Below are 18753 nucleotides of genomic sequence, written 5' to 3' on the forward strand. Positions count from 1 at the left end.
TTACAGGAATCAGGTAACTCAAGTGTGGTCACAGAGTGAATCAATGGAGGTGTTCATATAAAATCAGCTTTGGTGTCTAAGGCCTGTCTCATTTAGATGGTGAAACACTGCAGTACATAATTATTTTTCCTTTGACTGAAGATAACTAGGTAACTAGAAAATTGAGACATAGTGAAGGCTATCAGTAATAGATATAGTCTAAAAACTGGACACACAGAGCAGAAGTGGCACAGAGCCATATATTAAGTCTGCTTGAAGCTGTTCAGATAAAACAGGACATGAGCACAGGACATGCAAACTCTTTCTGTGTCCCTCTCCAATTTTACCTTAATGAGATGAACATTCAGAAAACTTGCTGCATCCCCCAACATCAACACCCTGTGCCTCTCCAACTTGCGAAGTTGAAAGACAGCTATTCTAACTAACATGCGAAGAAATACCCTAGCATGCTAATTAAACTCAGTATTTCAAGAGAAAGCACATAAACATAGGTGACCAGAAAAAAACCACACCATCTTACCAAATCCCTAAACATAAATACTAACCCCATCATAGAAAATCTCCGAAAGAATGAGTTTTTTTGGGAACAAGTAACTTAATAGAGCATTTTACTGAGTAATGGCCAAAAGGCACTAAGGTTTAGGGTGTTAAGCACTTAAAACCAAAAAACATGTCACTAGTGCAGTAATGAACAGCAGATGACTGCTTTGCAAAATGAAGTTCACATTTACCACATTAGAAGAGAAGAAAGGAAGAAATGAAAGCTAGGGACAGCTGACAATAAACACCAGAAACCCTAAAATGACATCTACCTAGCCTTACCAATTTCTCTCTTCAACATGATCCATCTTGGAATATTGTATTGGCATTCCAAGAAAAGGTTTCCTGTTTTACCTTTTTTTTTGTTGTCGTTGTTGGTTTTTTTGTTTGTTTTGTTTTTGTTTTTTCTGTCTTGTTCTGTCTGAAATCCTACCATTCTTTATTTTACATTTGTTCTCAGATTAAATCTGGCAACCAATGAAGATTTCAACTTTTCACTCTGCAGTTCACATTCTTAAATAGATCTCTTCAAAATCCAGTTCTCTTGCTTATATTTTTACCAATAACATTCCTGACATCTGGGACTACTTCTAATTCTCACATTAGAATTGTTTCTAGGCTCTGTACAGCAAGTTTCCTTACATCATAATTGTATCTTGCTATGCAACAACACAGAGGTCAGTATACTAGATAAAGACTGTGAGGATAAATGACTTTAACACTTGGCAATTAGATTAAAGGGTTTAAGATATTCTATCAACAGTGCAATCAATAAATACCTGAAAATAATTTTAAAGGTTGGTGAAGAGTTATTTTAATTCAATTTCGTCTCCTTGTTGAGTATTACTGCACAACAGACTCACCAGTCTAGCTTTTCTGAGACTAAACTAAAACAGAATACAGACCACAATCTGTCAAATGCAAAGGATTTGTGATTACATCCAGTTTTAACTTGCTTTCATCAAAGTATTGTTTTTTCTAAAAACTCAAAATGCAATTATTGAAAAAACGTATCAACTTGTAATACATAGTCTTCTGAAACAGGCTGAAATTCCACCAAATATGGTAAATGAGTTCTTCGGCCATATGTTCACCAAGCAACAGTCTATGTTGTCACATCACTGAAACTAGCATCTTTTTAAGAAGAGGGAGAAAAAGACTGTTTTCTGTTTTGGATTTGAAAATTATTAATAGTTGCCCAATTATTTCCACTGAAACTCCAGCTGCCTATATTTAACTAGACATTAAGGAGAACAATAATGTAAATTATATGTTTTTCCTAAATTTTAATTCAAAGACTGATGACAAAATGCTCTGACATAACCACGCAAAAATATGAGTTATCTTTAAAAAGAAATGGCCTCAACCAAAGCAACAAAGCATAATATTGAAAAAAAAAGGTAATGACTTAAAATATTAATAGGATCAAAACTTTTATCATCAGTGTTTTCTTTTGGGTCTGAGAATATTTTTTCTGGTCAAATATCCTAATATTTAATCTTGATATAAGATATCTTAATGCAGAAGCTTCATCTTTAATATGATAATTATTAAGTAAAGCATCATGCAGAGCCAGCACTGATAAACTCTCTCTCAGTTATCACAAAACCCACTGACAAGCGGATAAAATTTTTGTCTGTTCAAAAGTGAAATCCTGTTAAAAAGAAATAAAAGAAAATCTATAATTAGTCTCATTTGTCCCTCTCCCAAAAGGCAAACAGGGATGTTAAATGGAACTTCTCAAGCTGATTTTGCACCAATGAGATTTTCAAAAACTTTGGGGACAGAGAAATTGAGGAGCACAATTAACTACTCATGATACCAGGACCCCGCTGCTTGTCTGCTCAGTGAGCAGTGGAAGTGTTCCACTAGAGGGAAGGAATTGGGTTATGGAAAGAAACAACTGTATCATCCTGACTGTAAAGATACTTTACTCAACCAATCAGAGCACTGAGAAAATACATACTCACTGTGTCAAGACCCTGAATGTGAAACTACCCAAAAATCATCACTATTCTGTGGTCTACATTTACTTAGCCACACTCTGGGAAGATCTGAAGGTCTGCCAATTGTCTTCTACAGTTTTCAAAATGTCTTGCTAAAAAGACTTAATTTTAAAAGCCTCTTGACCAAGCCAACCTCATCTAGGAGCAACAGAAAGATGGGAGAGGAATCCAAAATAATTCTATCCCAGAAGCTGCTGATATCATCCTCTTACTCTTTATCACTGAACTGTTTTGTTGCGGTGGGGTTTTTTGTTTGTGTTTCCCAAACCTTCTTCCCATCATTTTAGAAAGCTAGATAACCTGCTGAAGAATTCTTGCCACTTACAGTAATAATAATAAACCCACTTGTGAACACAGGGGAAAAAACTCTCTCCTTCATGACTGGAGGACAATTTATAATGGACTTGTGAAATATTAGGCAGGAAAATTTCCAGATGATAAACAAACATATTCCAAAAGGGATCTTACAATAGCATTTCTCAAGTACAAGGTATCCTGAGTATTTCAGATTGCCTTCATATAGTTCAGAATCTTAGAGCAAATTGATAACTCAAAGACTAAACATTGTTAACAGACTGCTACTGGAAATAGTTGCAGGTATCTTTGGAAGTATGATTGGAAGTAAAACCAAGAGACTGAATGAGATGTAACTAACTTAAAAAGACACTGGAAGACTGTAATGAAAATACTGCAAGCATGTTTCCCAGCTTCAAATTCACAAGCAATCCATCTTGAACTAAAATCTAAGCCATGATAGAGATGCCTCATTTTTCCTCCCTTTATTTTGCTGACTATGTCAGAGACACAGATGCTTGTTGCATAGAAAAGATTCTGGAGCATTTAGCAACTGGTGCTACTCAGTGAGATGTGAAAATAGGGAAGGTTTCCCCTTTTTTTAATTTTATCAGTCTTATTAAGAATTATGATTCAGGAAAGCCTACTACAGGAGTGTAGAGAACTCTATACTGACAAAGGCATTGCGAGATAATTGGTACTGAAGTTATGCTTTTTCTTAAACAAGTACATTATCTTCCCTACACAAGGGGCAAGGAAAGTTAATTGCATGAGAAAATCATCTTTTCTGATGGGCATCAGGAGAAGGTGGGTACCGGGGGGGGGTAGTAGTGGTGATTACTTTTCTCATTTTTTCCTAAATTCCTTAAAAATAATAAGCTTGGAATTTAGTCAGCACTAAACATGTTTCTGTCTGAGAACAGATGTTCTTTATTTCCCTGGCATCTCAAAAGTTTGGAAGGAAAATAGTAATAGCTTGTAATAGCTTAGCTTTTACTGAGGGTTTTGTTTCCAGAACTTCCTTCCTTCTTTGGCCTAAAATAAATCTTTTACTGAAGTGATTTACTGCCCTGTTGTTCTTCTGAGGTAATTTTTACATTTAATTTTTAATGATTTGCTAAAATAGTTCATGAATTAGTTCAGAACTCATGCACAAAGTTTAATTTAGTGGTATTTCTGTTAACACCTACACTCCATTCAGGCTCACAGACAAATGTCACAGAAGAGGAGGAAATATGCTGCAATGAAGTTATGGAAATACTCATCAATAATAACCACATCCAAGAACAAAGAGGAATTCAGCATTCCAAGGATTTATCATCTCCTACTAAGGTTAAGATAGTTTTCTTTACACGGGAGATCATGCATACAAAACCAATCAGAAACACACTTATATCTGACTACTTATAAATAAATAGTTATTCAGGATGGGTTCTTTTCCAAGTTCTGAGGCAAGTATTTACAGCTGCGTTTTATCTCACATTTCACAAAATACTGTTACTGTTGCAGGTTTCTGAGTAATTCTAAGCAATGTTAATTTGTCTTTTTTCCCTTGACATTTCCCTTTTTATAAACATGACATCCTTTTGTTGTGGAAAAAGCAGGAAATCTTTACTTCATAATGTCACCTACCGGCAGACTAGCAGTGTGGATGATGTTTTGCAGCTCATAATGCTAACAACTAAAGATTTCTTCTGTTTCATTTTATTCCTAATGAAAAAGATTTTTAAAATTCAATTTGAGAATGGGAATTAATGGATTTTTAAAAATTATTTTTGAAAAAATGTCCAGGTGTTTAGCCCTTCTTCATTCAAAAAAATTGTCTCCCTTATCTTCTAAGACCCTACTAATTAAATCAGAAAAATACCTGGTATTAAGACAGGGTTTATACCCTCATCAAACCAGCTCTTTGCAAAGAAACTGCAGTCCTGGCTCTTTCCAGGACATTTGCTTCCACTGAATGTTACGAATATTTGCAGCAACAGGCATCTGCTCTATGGTAAAGATAAAATTGACAATTCTAACCACTAGAAAAAGGTACGAAGCCGTTACAAACTCTTGTTCTGCAACATACTCAACAGCAGGATACCATATCTTAGTAGAGTGTTTCCTATGAAGAACAGGATGCCTTTTCTTCCATTATGGAAACAACACAGGTGAGGACTAAAACACAAAGGGATAATTAGCGGATTTCCAGCATGAAATCACTAATTTTGAGATGAATCAGTAGTGTTACAATAAGCGAACTATTTACCTCTCACGTAAACAGATACTCGGGGTGCCTTCTAAATTGCTCAGAAAAACAGCAGAAGTTTTCTCTCTTTTTGATTAACAGAACAATAGACTAACACAAGGCTTCTAATTTAAAGATGAGCATAAATTTTCTGTGCCCTGAAACCCATGGCTCTTAATGATGTAACAAGAGAAGTCTATAGTACAAAGCTTAAACTGGCATTTTTATGTACGTCAAAATAAACTCAGCTACTGCCAACAGTCAAACAATCAAATATTTTCATTCGCATGTTCTTCTTCCTTACATTTAAGTATATTCACATATTCTCAAATGTAATCTTTTATTCCAAGTTTAAAATGTGGAACATAAGTAAATGGGAGCAAAAATGAGAAAATAAACTCAAAACAAAACAGATAAAATATCTTGCAAAAAATAAATACATGAGGAAAAAAAATAACAGCTTTCAGAAACCACTATAGCTTAATTATTTTTCAGTGGATGTTCACAGATCTCTTGTATCTACATATTCACAGAAAACAGCTTAAGAATTTTTGCAATAACATGGGAAATTTGGTTTAAACATCTATCATTATTAATGTAAGTACTCCGAGGCAATTAAGAATGGGAAGCACACAGTGTTAAGAGAGCATGATATAACAAAAACATATTGTAAAAGATTAGAATACTCACTTCCTGTGCCAAAAGCGGAAAATATTTATAGAAATAGAGTGTACTTAAATAATAAATACTAGGAGGTATCCCTTTATGACAATTCCAGTATAGTTTTTTAATAACTGAGAAGAATTTGGAGGAAGACTGCATGGAATGAAACTAAGTAAAACGTCGTAAAACTCGCTGAAAAAAAGCTAAATTATATGTCTCTTTATGTATTTTATATCAAAACAATATGTTGTGATGCTACCTTTGAGCACTGATGCAGCGAGTTCCATGTCTTCAGGATGCTTCTAAAGGTGCAGTTATATGACCATGCCAGGACTCACAGTAGATCCTGACCCTTTAATATGCATATTACAACCTGGAAGTAAAAATCTAACATGAGCAGTATCTGTCTAAAAGGCTTTTTTGCTCTTCTGGGATAAGTTGCATTGCAAATCACAGTCTGATGAGCACAAACTATCACCTACAAGCAATACAAAAAAAATCTTGAAAAGCCAATGACTTAAGAGGACATGAAGTTTCTCAACAAAATGATGTATAGTGTAGTATAGTATAGTATAGTATAGTATAGTATAGTACAGAGCATATACAAAAAACTAAAGAAAGGCTGTAAGCAACAACAAAGTCCTTGGTTCTGCATTTGAAACCCAGCTAAAAATGTCAGATGCCTCTGAAAAGAATACATAATGAATAGCCATGGAACCATGATCTGTAACTTGATAAACATGCAAATTTCAGAGTATGGGACAAAATTACATAGTTGTGGTTACTCTCAAGTTTTTGTAGGATTTTTTTTAAGGTTAAAATTTTACCACTAGAATAAGTAAGTACACTACTGTACTCATCAAGCAGCGTAATTAAGGATGACTCAGGAAGCTAACTGACAGTCACGACATGCCTAAGCATTGGCTGAATAGTTTTTGAGAAACTCAGACTGAAACCTCTGTGTTCTTCCATATCTGTTAAGTTAGTACTTCCATACTTGTTTACTTACAAGAAAAGACAAATTGCTATCATTTAAGTTGCTATAGAAGTAGTTTTGTATAGAAGAAGCAGAGCTCTGCATACATACACCAATCTACCAGAAGAATTATTTTGCCTATATGCATACTGCATAAAAAACATCAGCATAAAGCCTTCCATCACCTGCTCAGATCTACCTTCAGAAGACAGCCTTTTACAATAAAGGTCTCACAATTTGCCTCTGATGACAAGGCAAAATATTAAATGGCTCCCTTTTCACAGAGTGAATAAATACTTTGGCTAAAATATACACTTTGAAGGTATGGGTAACTTACCTATGTCACAAATGGAAATCAACATATGAAAATGTAATGTCTTTATTAAAAAACTGATATGTGACAGAAAGTTAGCTACCATACCACCCACTGTTGTTACTTTCAAGTCATGTCAGAGAACATAACAATGCAGTGGACCCAAATATTAAAATGTTTGTTGCTTCTTGTTCCATTGTCATATATGCCCCCAGCAACAACAATGCTTTAGACTTCAAATGCAGACTTTGGTTCATGTGGGTTTTGTGAATTACTTAATAGCTGGTTTTGTTTCAGTTTTAGAGTCATAGAATATCCTGAGTTGGAAGAGTTCAACTCCTGGCTCTGCACAGGAGAACCAGAAGAGTCACACCATGTGCCCGAGAGCATTCTGTGAATGCTGCTTGAACTCTTGTAACCACTTCTCTGGGGAGTCTCTTCCAGTATGCAAACATCTTCTGCATGAAGAACCTTTTCATAATACCCAATCTAAACCTCCCCTAACACAACTTCTGGTCATTCCCTTAGGTCCTGCCACTAGTCACCACAGAGAAGAGATCAGTGCCTGTCCTTCCTCTTCCCCTCACAACAAAGTTATAACTGCAATGAGGTCTCCCCTCAATACCCTTCAGGCAGTTGATCGGAATTTTGAATTTCCATGTAAGGAGTATTTCTGGCATCTTAACCACAGGGACTAATTCTTCTTCTGAAAAATTTTGCAATTGAAACAGTAATAATTTAACAAAACATGAAACCCAGATTTTTATCTCACAACTTCCAGGCTATATAAACTTGGTATGCCAGAGGATACAGCTATTTCAAAGAAAATTAAGTTTATTTTATTCTAATGATAACAGTACTCCCCAAATTTTTTTAAAGTAAGTATTTATTTGGCATTACTATTTAAGATTATCTAGAGGAGAATAGATGTACAATTCCACTTCAAGGCACGTTAATATGTTTTATGGTACTTTACATGCAACATTGTATAGTCAAAATCAGACTGATATAAAAAGAATCCTATGAAAATATGACACTTTTTTACTGTTAGGTACTCCTCATAAACAGCTGTTCAGATTTCCTGACTTGAAGTCTTTCTCACAAAAAAAAAAAAAAAGTCAAACAATAAAATTTCTTTATGGAGAATATCTCTGAAGAAGAAGCATTTAAGAAGCATTTCAAAGTACTTTTTTAGTTTCCAAAATTAATTCCACACTCTGAGAAAAGACAAGAGTCTTTTCTGAGAAAGTCACCCAGCGTGATCAGGCTCTTTCCCTTAGAAACTAACAAAGCTATCCTGCCAAAATAGTGAACCAAAGCTATCAGGTAGATGCATTTAAATTCCCTCTCATCCATGAAAAACCAAGAAAATACCCTTTCTGCTTCACTAGTTTTAATTTCACTACAATTTGAAAGTACCCTTTTTTCCTTTTCTTAAGTAGATTCTGAATTGAATTTAATGGAAAGGACATGAAAGATAGATAGTAAGTACACCAAATACAAAAATGGTTCAATGAGGCCTTGAAGTCATATCCAATTTTATAACCTTTCAAAAAGCAGCTTCCACATGCATAAAACTTATCAGCCTCACACTGAATATTAGAAAACAGTTCCTGGAGCATTTGGATGATCACTGGTCACAAAACAGACAACACCCTAGGATGATGAACTTTTTAATCTTCCAGTAACAGTCTTTTACGTGTCACTTTTTTTCCCGTACGGCTTAACAAATTCAACTGCATCTGCAATTCAATACTACAGAGCAGGATTTAGATCAAAATGCAATTTTCTTCAAATGTCCTGCGCAAATACTCACTTGATTGTGAAACAGGTTTAGCAGCAACTCAGGAAACTTTGCAATTGCAACCAGAAATGTTATAGAGTGGAAACAAAGAAAGAAAACCAGGGGTGCAGGAGTATTATGCACATAAAATACGCAGATAAAAGATCCACTAAGTTAAAACTTTTTTTCCCTCTCCTTCTATGAATTTCAGCCTCCAATATCGACTAAAACCACTACAGACTGCAATAGTAATTCTACACACAGGTATTTCAGTACTTAATGTAGGAAGGCCTAAACAACAGGCCCTGTGCCAAAGCTGACCTCTAGATGAACTCTCCAACCAAAAGTTATGTGTATCCATTAATCGGTGAAGCATTACTAGCAATATGATACATGTACCTGCTCACTGGTGAAACACGTATTTACCTTTCTTTATTTAGAAACAGGACAAGGCCACAGCTGGCCTTGTTTGTGGGTGGAGGATCACAGACAACACCCTTGGTTCCTCCTGAGCCCTGGCCAGGCTTTGAGAGAAACCCAATAGGAGAATAAAACCTGATGTTTCTGTATTAGAAGTAATGGTAGCTTGCTTATTATAAAAGTGGGGCTACTCTCACAGCGAAGTCAGAAGCCTCATCACCTGCAAGGTGGATGCACTGCAGGATTTCCCAGCTGCTGGGCATGGTTCTCCAGTCCTTCACTGTGACACTTTCCCTGGGTTGATATGTAGATCTGGATGAAGGGTAAAGCAGGGTAACTGTCACCTTTCTTAATCACTATAGGCATTTTTTGTAGTAATTATTAGATGCCTTGCTTAGCTTATCCTTTTGTGATTCTTTGCAGTTTTGCATTATAGTAAACTACACTATCGCTTAAGTTGGTGTCTGTCTCTGACCCTAACCATCAGCAAAACATTCCTGTAAAATCAAATTCCACTATCCCAGTTTACAAAAATGTCTTAAAACACCCTTCTAGCATTGATTCTGAAGTTATATATATAGAACTGAAGCTCTAAGAAAACACAAATCTACTTGAAAACTTTTAGTAATTTATACCAATTTATACCAACAAATCGATCCAAATTCACTATCTCTGCTATCAAACCTATTAGAAAGTGTGTAAAATCAAAAAGTTAAAGTTCCAGGTTGATGAGGAAACAGTTAAAAAAATGCCAAAAATTTTGCCTGCTAGGTAGTTTGATTTATTATACCACCTAACTTTAGTAAACATAAACAGAATTTATGTCGTGACTATGTTAAATAGTACTCATCAGATATTCTGTATGAGTGAAAGTCAGCACTGTTTTTCTTTAAGTAAGACTGACTAATTACAAACCAAATGCAGGAATTTCACTTACAATTTTTAGATCAGCAAAACAAGCGTGACTTTTACCTGACTGACATAAATGAGATGCTGTTAATTTTGTACTCAGGTGTCGTAGACATCCTTTTCACTAAAATCCTTTCTTTAGGATTTTTTCCTTCTGGGAAGCTGAGGCCCCAGAAACAAAAGGTAAACAATAATTATCTGCTGCTGTGGAATGCAACAGCGTGATCCGGATTGGTCTGGTGTGGATGTTTTGGTTCAGTGACCAGTCACAGCAGAGCTAGCTCTCGCAATCTGTCGGAGAGAGCTGCCTTGTTATCATTCTTTACTTTTCTATTCTTAGCTTAGCAAGCTTCTGAAAAGCTCTCCTGCTTTTTCTTTGTAGTGTAGTTGCAGTATATGTATATATCATAAAATAATAAATCAAGCCTTCTGATAATGGAGTCAACCTTCTCGTCTCTTCCTTCACCCAAGAACCCTTGTGACAACCGTCACACTCAGGTATGTTTCCCTGGCCAGCATATAAAGCTATTTCAAATTAACAAGGACAACTAGAGACTATGACTTTATTTATTTCACCTAACCAGCAATTAAATTGCATGGGAAGCTGAAACCAGATGCAAGAGTCTTAAGGATATTTTACCTACTCAAATAAATCCTCTGTTTCTTGAAGCCTGTCTCAGCCAATCAAACTCTTAGTAGAAATAATATGCCATGGGAACCATCAAAGTATTCTGCAGTTCTGTAGAAGTGGTGCAAGGACAGAATCTGCTAGAGCATGAAATACATCCAGTATATAAATTCTTTGTAGATCAGGAAGCAAACTCCTCCTTCCAGATTTTTTTTTTAAGGAAATATGGTTGTCATGCCAACGGTTATAGAACAGCGAGCTGCAGCGACAGCTAGTGATGAAGCCTGTTACTGTCTTAAGAGTTTTCCTGGGAGACTGTCAGTAAATGACAGGCTGCTCTGGGCAACAGCACAATCTCACTAAATACTGCCTGTGATCACAGGTTTGGCTTCTGTTACTATTTTGTCCCTTGATTCTACAGTCAGTTACTTGATCTCCTAGCAAGAAGGGAGCTTGTCATACTTGGTCAGTGTACAGGCACGCATACAGACCTCAAGCTACACTGTCCTTGAGGTCCTGTTGGGATATGCCAGAATTACACTCTCCAGTGTTGGCATGTATCAGCAGAGAGTTCAGGGTCCAAAGAGTCAGCACCTATTCCATAATCAAGAGCTGTGGCTGCTGAATGAGGCAAAACACCTTGAAAAAGATCTAGACAACTCCCCAAGACATAAAAGAGACAGCTCAGTACTACACACCAATATTATGAAACCAACCTACTGATCAGAAACACAAGGTTTTGTTCAGAAAACTCTATGAGAAGATAGGTATAAAGCTATAAATCAGCTACAGCAAGAGAAGAAAAGTGAGGGGCATCCCTCGCTGCTGGTAATCTCCTTATTTTGTAATACTGCAATAAAAATAGGCCCATGGTTACCTTTGGAAAATGGCATAATTTTTTTCTTTGTTTACATAGTTAAGTATTCCCTTGAATATGCTGTACAATACTATTATTATGACATCTTCTTGAGATACCATTATAGAAAAACCAAACATATTCTCAAAAACACAAAACTGACTGCTGCTGAGAGCACAGTGGGTGTGACAAAGAACTCTGTTTCACACGTGAAAAATAAGATAATTTTAAAAAATCCAGAACACTTACTTACATTTTGTTATCTATCCAATGAGGTGGTTTTATTCTGAATGTGCACAAGCAATGTTACATTATAAATGTAATGCCACTGAAGAGACCAAAAAGTATTACAGAATCACAGAATTACTAGGTTGGAAGAGACCTCCAAGATCATCAAGTCCAACCCATGCCCTGACACCTCAACTGAACCATGGCATCAAGTGCCATATCCAGTGTTTTTCTGAACACATCCAGGAATGGTGACTCTACCACCTCTCCAGACAGGCCATTCCAATATTTTATCACCCTCTCTGTGAAAAACTTTTTCCTAATATCCAACTTATATTTCCCCTGATGCAGCTTGAGACTGTGACCTCTGGTTCTGTCCGTTGCTGCCCAGAGAAAGAGACCAACCCCACCTGACTACAACCACCTTTCAGGGAGTTCTAGAGAGTGATTGGGTCACCCCTGAGTCTCTTTTTCTCCAGGCTAAACACCCCCAGCTCCCTCAGTCGTTCCTCACAGGGTTTGTGTTCCCAGCCCCTCACCAGCCTCGCTGCCTCCTCTGGACGCGCTCAAGCGTCTCAAGGTCCTTCCCAAACTGAGGGGCCCAGAACTGGACACAGCACTCGAGGTGTGGCCTCACCAGTGCTGAGTACAGGGGAAGAATGACCTCCCTGCTCCTGCTGGCCACACTGTTCCTGACACAGGCCAGGATGCCTTTGGCCTTCTTGGCTACCAGGGCACACTGCTGGCTCCTGTCCAGTTGGCTGTCACCAGCACCCCCAGGTCCCTTTCCAACTACAGTGACCCCAGCCTGTAACACTGCAGGGGGGTTATTGTGGCCAAAATGCAGGACTCGGCACTTGGACTTGTTAAACTTCATCCCACTGGACTCTGCCCAATCTATCCAACCATTCCAGGTCTCTCTGCAGAGTCCTTCTACCATCCAACTGAGATCAACACATGTCCCCAACTTGGTGTCATCTGCAAACTTATTAATGAATGACTCGACACCCTCATCCATGTCATCAATAAAGATATTGAGCAGACCTGGCCCAGCACAGACCCCTGAGGACACCACTGCTGACTGACCCCAGCTGGATGCAGCCCCGTTCACCACCACCCTCTGGGCCTGGCCATCCAGCCAGTTCTGAACCCAGCACAGAGCGCTCCTGTCCAAGCTGTGGGCTGCCAGCTGCTCCAGGAGTGTGCTGTGGGAGACAGTGTCAAAGGCCTTGCTGAAATCCAGGTAGACAACATCCACAGCCTTTCCTGTATCCACCAGGCAGGTCACCTGGTCACAAAAAGAGACCAGATTGGTCAAACACGACCTTCCCCTCCTAAACCCATGCTGGCTGGGTCTGATACCCTGGCCATCCTGGAAGTGCTGCGTGATGGCACTTATATAAATTGCTCCATTATCTTACCTGGTACTGAGGTCAGGCTGACTGGTCTATAATTACTAGAATCCTCCTTTCTACCCTTTTTGTGAACGGGTGTGACACTGGCATCTGAAACCTCACCAGTGAGCCAGGAGTTCTTATTAGCAGTTCTTATGCTTCCATTTGTTTCATCACACCCTCAAGTGCACCTGAAAGCATGTTAAACTATGTATACAGTAGAATTATAGTAGAAATTACAATGCACTATGAAGCAGTCTGTCCTAAGGCAACTTAGTGAATTTGAAAACTTGCTAATTACTCAACAGAGAGAAGCGAGAATAATTTCTCTCAACAGAAGAACAAGCCACGGTGAAAAAAGGGAAGTATATCTACCATCTTGCCTAGCAATATTTCTAACTTGGCTTCACAATACAGTCTCAGAAGCAAACAATGAAAAGCATATGGGGACCTGCTAAGAAATTATTTTCAGAGTAGCCCTTTATAGCTTTTTATCAAATGATCCATCACTTCAGTGTTCTTATTGTCTTTAGAAAGACAGAATAGAAGGTATGCCTACTAAATCTCAAGAGAACACCAAGTTGACAGAAATTCACTCAAGGACAGGCTTAAAATTGGGGATAATTTTGGTGAAGAAAACTTGAAAATTATTCAACAAGGGCATATGCTAAACCTCTTAGGAAGGAAAGACTGATTGTATGAAACATGGCTTTGAAAAGCTGGCAAGGAAGTAGAGCCACAAAAAAGGATTAAGGTCTTACACTGGATCGAAAATTTAACATGAGACAATACCTTCCATGTTAGAAAATTAACTACTGAACTATGAGGTTGTACCACACAAGTTATGCGAAAGAATTCCTCCTTATTCAAATGATGATGCATCTGGAATTCCGATGTCTAGCTTTTAATCAAACTTGTAGAATGATGTCAGCCACATGTAGAACAACTATGGGAAGTCAGTGAAAACAATCAAGATATTCAGAATACAGGAACTATGGGAAAAGACTGCATAATCATGGTTGTTAACCTTTCGAATTTACTCAACTGGGAGAAAACTCTCCTATGACACAAAGAAATGTTAAAAAAAAAAGAGGGCTGTCAGGCTATTCTGCATGAGCAGAGTTACTAGGACCATGTAACTAGATGAAAATCCAACTGGAAAATTAAAATAAAATATAATAAAAAGCCAAACAGTTAGAGAAAATCCAGCCTTCTAAGTTCACTGCTCAGAAATGCCTAGAAGAGGTAAGATCCTGAACCTCTATTATAAATGACATAGGACTGTATGATTCTGCCTGCAGTACGACAGGGATCACAGGATTTCTTTTAGGCCTGCTATTTTTGACAATAAAGTCCTCAAAACAAATATTACAGCCAACTGAAGTCACGAAACACAAAAGCCAAAGCTAACTTCTACGCTGCCATAGCCAGAGCGTTTCATCATTAAAAGAAGTAGCTTAAAATGACCCTGAGCAGACGTACACTATACTGCATGCACTTCCACTGCAGGACAAGGTAAATGTTCAAGAATTCAAACAGGAGTTTATTTTTCTAGATCTTTCTTCTCCACTTGAAAATGTCAGGTATCAAACCTCTGCAGTATTACAGACTTGCTTAAATTTACAGCTGGTGAATAATTCAGGCCTTTTCTCCCCTAAGCAACAGATCTATATTAGCTCTTAGTACAGTATTGCACCATGCAGTCTCTCAAGCATCCCATTTTAAACTAAGTAGGTAAGATTTTTACCTATCTTTAGCAAATTACACAAAACCTACACTGTATATTCTTGTTGCTATTGTCTGTAATCAAACAGACGAGTTTGTAAAACAAAACTTACTCTGTCAAACCATGTAAATTAGTTTTGCACTTATAATATTTCATTTATAAATTTTGGAAATCATACTATAATAAATTTTTTGAAACTTCTTTCAAACAATCACCTTTTTACCAAGCTCTTGCTACCACACTGATAAGACACATGCATTATTATTCATGGAATGTAGATTTCAGAGAACAGCAAGATCTGGTGTTAGTTTAGTGTAGAATCTTTGCTTTCGGATCTTAAATTCTTAAATCCTTTATCAAATATTCTGATCTCAGTGGAGCTAATAAATGCTCAATACTTGGAAATTAAATAGCCTGAGAGAAAGAAAATTTAAGTGAAAATTTCTGAATTCTTAAAAGGATTAAATATAGGCATTTAAAAATATAATAAGCTTGTGTGACACAGAAAGTTTTAATACATACTGACTAATGGTTTTCATGAATATTGAACAATTCTTCATGCATCTGAAGACGACACACACAAAAATACCTGAAGATGTAAGATCCATGCAAACAAAAACACTTCCAATAGAATGCTATCATAGTCTTGACTCAGCACTTAGTAACACTGATTTAAGTATGTGCAATGCAGTTCAAAACTTAGTTATATCTTCAACATAGCAACAGAAGCTGGATAATGAAGATATTTTAGGCCTAAAATTGTGCTCTCCCTGGTGTAGTCTCCAAAATGAGAAGAAAAACCCACCACAAATGAGTAAATTTCAAGCATAAAAATCAACCAACCAACCAATCAACAACCTACCCGCAGCCACTGTTTCTCTGTGAGAGCATCACTGTAGTCCACATCCCTGCGCTGACGGGATCCTCTTCCAAATATTTTCTCTTCTTCTTCTTCACATGTGAGCCTTTCAACTTCAGCATCATCCTTAATAATCCAGGATGGCAATTCATCCTCCTCCATCAAGCGAGGTTTACGTTTAGGGTTTCTGGCATCCTCCCTGCGACGATCCATGTCCATGCGCTGCAATGGCAATTGGCAAGAGATAAAAAAGTTTTAAAGGCAATTATTAAGTGAACTTTGTCAATGCCCACCGCTCTAATAACTCTTGAAACTTTAAACAAAGTCCTTCCCAGATATCGCCCTTTCATAATATTCCTAAATACCTCTAAAATGCTTCTGTAAAAAGAAGCTACACTCAATTGTTAACTTCCAGTCATATTCACTACTTCATAACTAGCTTTCACTGAAGGAACTAAGACAACACACTGCCAAGCAACACAAAGCAGATCAGAAGAACACTGCTGTCCCCATAAGGTTTTACTACTACATAACTAAAAACAGTAACTAAAAATACACTGGTTTTGTTATCCTGAATATTAGAAGAAAATTTAAAAGTTGGTGTAAGAAACAAAGACTCAAAGGAGAACTAATAAATTCAGAGAAAGGCTTGTTTACACAGAGCCAGAAAGCCAACATGCTTGAACCCCTGAATTTTTTTCTGATCTTACTGTTGTACCAGACAAAAATCAAAACGCAAAAATATCAGATAAGCTTAGGTGAAGTGCTACAAACATAAGAAGGTGATGTTAAAACTTTCAGCTGAAATTTAAATAATCATTCATTTCACGTGTGGTGAACAATAGCTCAGACATGGAGACAGGGGATACATTCCTACAATCTACTGTAGATTCATCAGCGAGGTGTTTTATAATCCTCCTGAGGAAGCATCCACCTCTGTCGACTACATACTGACCTGGCTCTCATGGTCCCATGAATTGCACCAGCATTGCCTTAAGTACTCAAATCAGATAATATGAAAAAGCATTTCAAATTGGCCTTTTGAAGACTCACACAGTACTTAACACTCAATAATCAGCTGCTAAGCAGAGAAAACAACCATATGGCCACCAACATTTCACTTTTGTATTTGAAAAAAATTATGTAAATAGACTGACATCAGAATTGGCTGTAGCATCATATGAGGCTACTGCTTTGGCCACTAAAACTTCATAAAAAAACCACTCTCAATTATGTACAAATGTCTCCCTTGTGTACATGATGCTGCACTTAAAACATGATGCCAACTAGACATATCCTTTTACAACCTTAGCCAAAACAGACATGCATTAATTCAGAGGTATTCAGGTATTATCTCTCTGGAGGGACAGCTCAAACCCAGCCAAATTTAAAACCTGAGGCTTAGTAATGGCACCACTGAATATGCTGAATCTTCTCTCATCTTGGCACTTCTCAAACACGAACATTTCTAAAACATGACCTCAGGAAGTTCATCTTACAACTGGTTTTCATCACCTTGCCTTGTGCACTATCTGATTTCTAAACTCAGTGAAAAGCAAAAAGCAAGAAGTGGTCTTCAGTCTGCAGGTCCAACTGTGTTCAAGAAGCAACTATAAATACATGGGCATTTTCCCTGTTCCCTATTACTTCAGACAACAGTGAATGGGCTGTGCAGCCTGTAGTTTTTTATAGCAGACTTCCATATTTCACCTATTAAAGAACATCCCATTCAATTTGAATTAATTTCAAGAAGTTTCATTCACGCCAAACATGTGGCTTGGCTTATTCTAACATGACAACAAGACAGCTGCACCAAGAAACAGCTCAAATGGGATAAATGAAATAGATTGCTCTATTTCTATTATTTAGCTGAGAACTTTAGTGTAGTCAAAAGGCATCATATTTTAATGCCATTAAAAACACGAACTCAATGCTGAATCTTTGTATTTTTTCCCCAATGACTATGTTTCTTTGTCTAACACAAAACCTGAATACTAAGATAGTAAATTATAACAGCTGTTTTCTGATATAATAGTGCTTGGCAAGGAAAATTAAAGATAATCTCAGTTAATCTGAGATATCAGATATAAACTGACCTTTTTTTTCCTGAGGATACTACTCAAACCATATTTACACCTGGGAAACCTCCAGTTCTATCTTCCCATCTCTTACAAAACCTGTGCTTCCAAGAGACATCTAAATTATTTTTATATAACTAATAATTATATGTTTTCTATCATCAATAAGGCCTAAATGCTAAAAATAATATGCTACCACTACTTAAGGCTAAGCAAAGAACTTGAACGTTGGCACACTCAAGCCCTAAAATTTCCAGTTTAGAAAAACCACAGAACACTAATGTCCTGTGAATTGTGGACGGTTATCTTAAACTTTCCAAATTATAACTAGGAGAGTCCTTGAAAGAAACATCAAAGCCATTCCATGTAAAAGCTTCAAAATTATAACTAAGACAGTCCTTGAAAAAAACATTCAAACCACTCAGTGTAAAATCTGTAATTTATACACCCAGTTCTAGTAGATTGCCATTTTCACTTCAAGGAGATTAACTGTATTAGCACAACTGGAGTTTTGGTACCCATTTGGCCTTCCACTTGAAAGGCATTTTTACATCAAAAATCATGTTCTTTTAATGTTTTCTTTACTTTATTTAAGCAGTTTTAACAGAAAAGGGAACTATTTCTTTTCCAGAGAAGTAGCTTATTGAAGCATTCTTATGAAATGACAAGAATTGTACAGGTCACATAAACCCCTTGATTTTTCTCTGAGTATTTTCCAATTTTTTTGTGATGTGAAGCCTCTAAAAACCACAGGAATGAAGTCCACTTGTACACACCCTCTCTCTGAACAGTGTATTTAGCTCCACACCTACATTTCAGGTCCTGTGTCAAACAACACTTCTAACCT

General features: G+C 37.0%; 1 protein-coding gene across 6 annotated transcripts in view; it reads right to left on the reverse strand.

The window, feature by feature from the left end:
- The window catches only part of SMARCA2 (SWI/SNF related, matrix associated, actin dependent regulator of chromatin, subfamily a, member 2), a 117432-nt gene that overhangs the window by 23864 nt on the left and 74815 nt on the right, over nucleotides 1-18753 (reverse strand). For all 6 annotated transcript variants that reach the window (XM_030969247.1, XM_030969244.1, XM_030969242.1 and 3 more), the window contains one exon: nucleotides 15832-16050. In XM_030969247.1, the coding sequence (XP_030825107.1) occupies nucleotides 15832-16050 (219 nt within the window). The remainder of the gene's footprint in view (nucleotides 1-15831; nucleotides 16051-18753) is intronic.

Source organism: Camarhynchus parvulus, chromosome Z (assembly GCF_901933205.1).
Source record: "Camarhynchus parvulus chromosome Z, STF_HiC, whole genome shotgun sequence".
Lineage (NCBI taxonomy): Eukaryota > Metazoa > Chordata > Aves > Passeriformes > Thraupidae > Camarhynchus > Camarhynchus parvulus.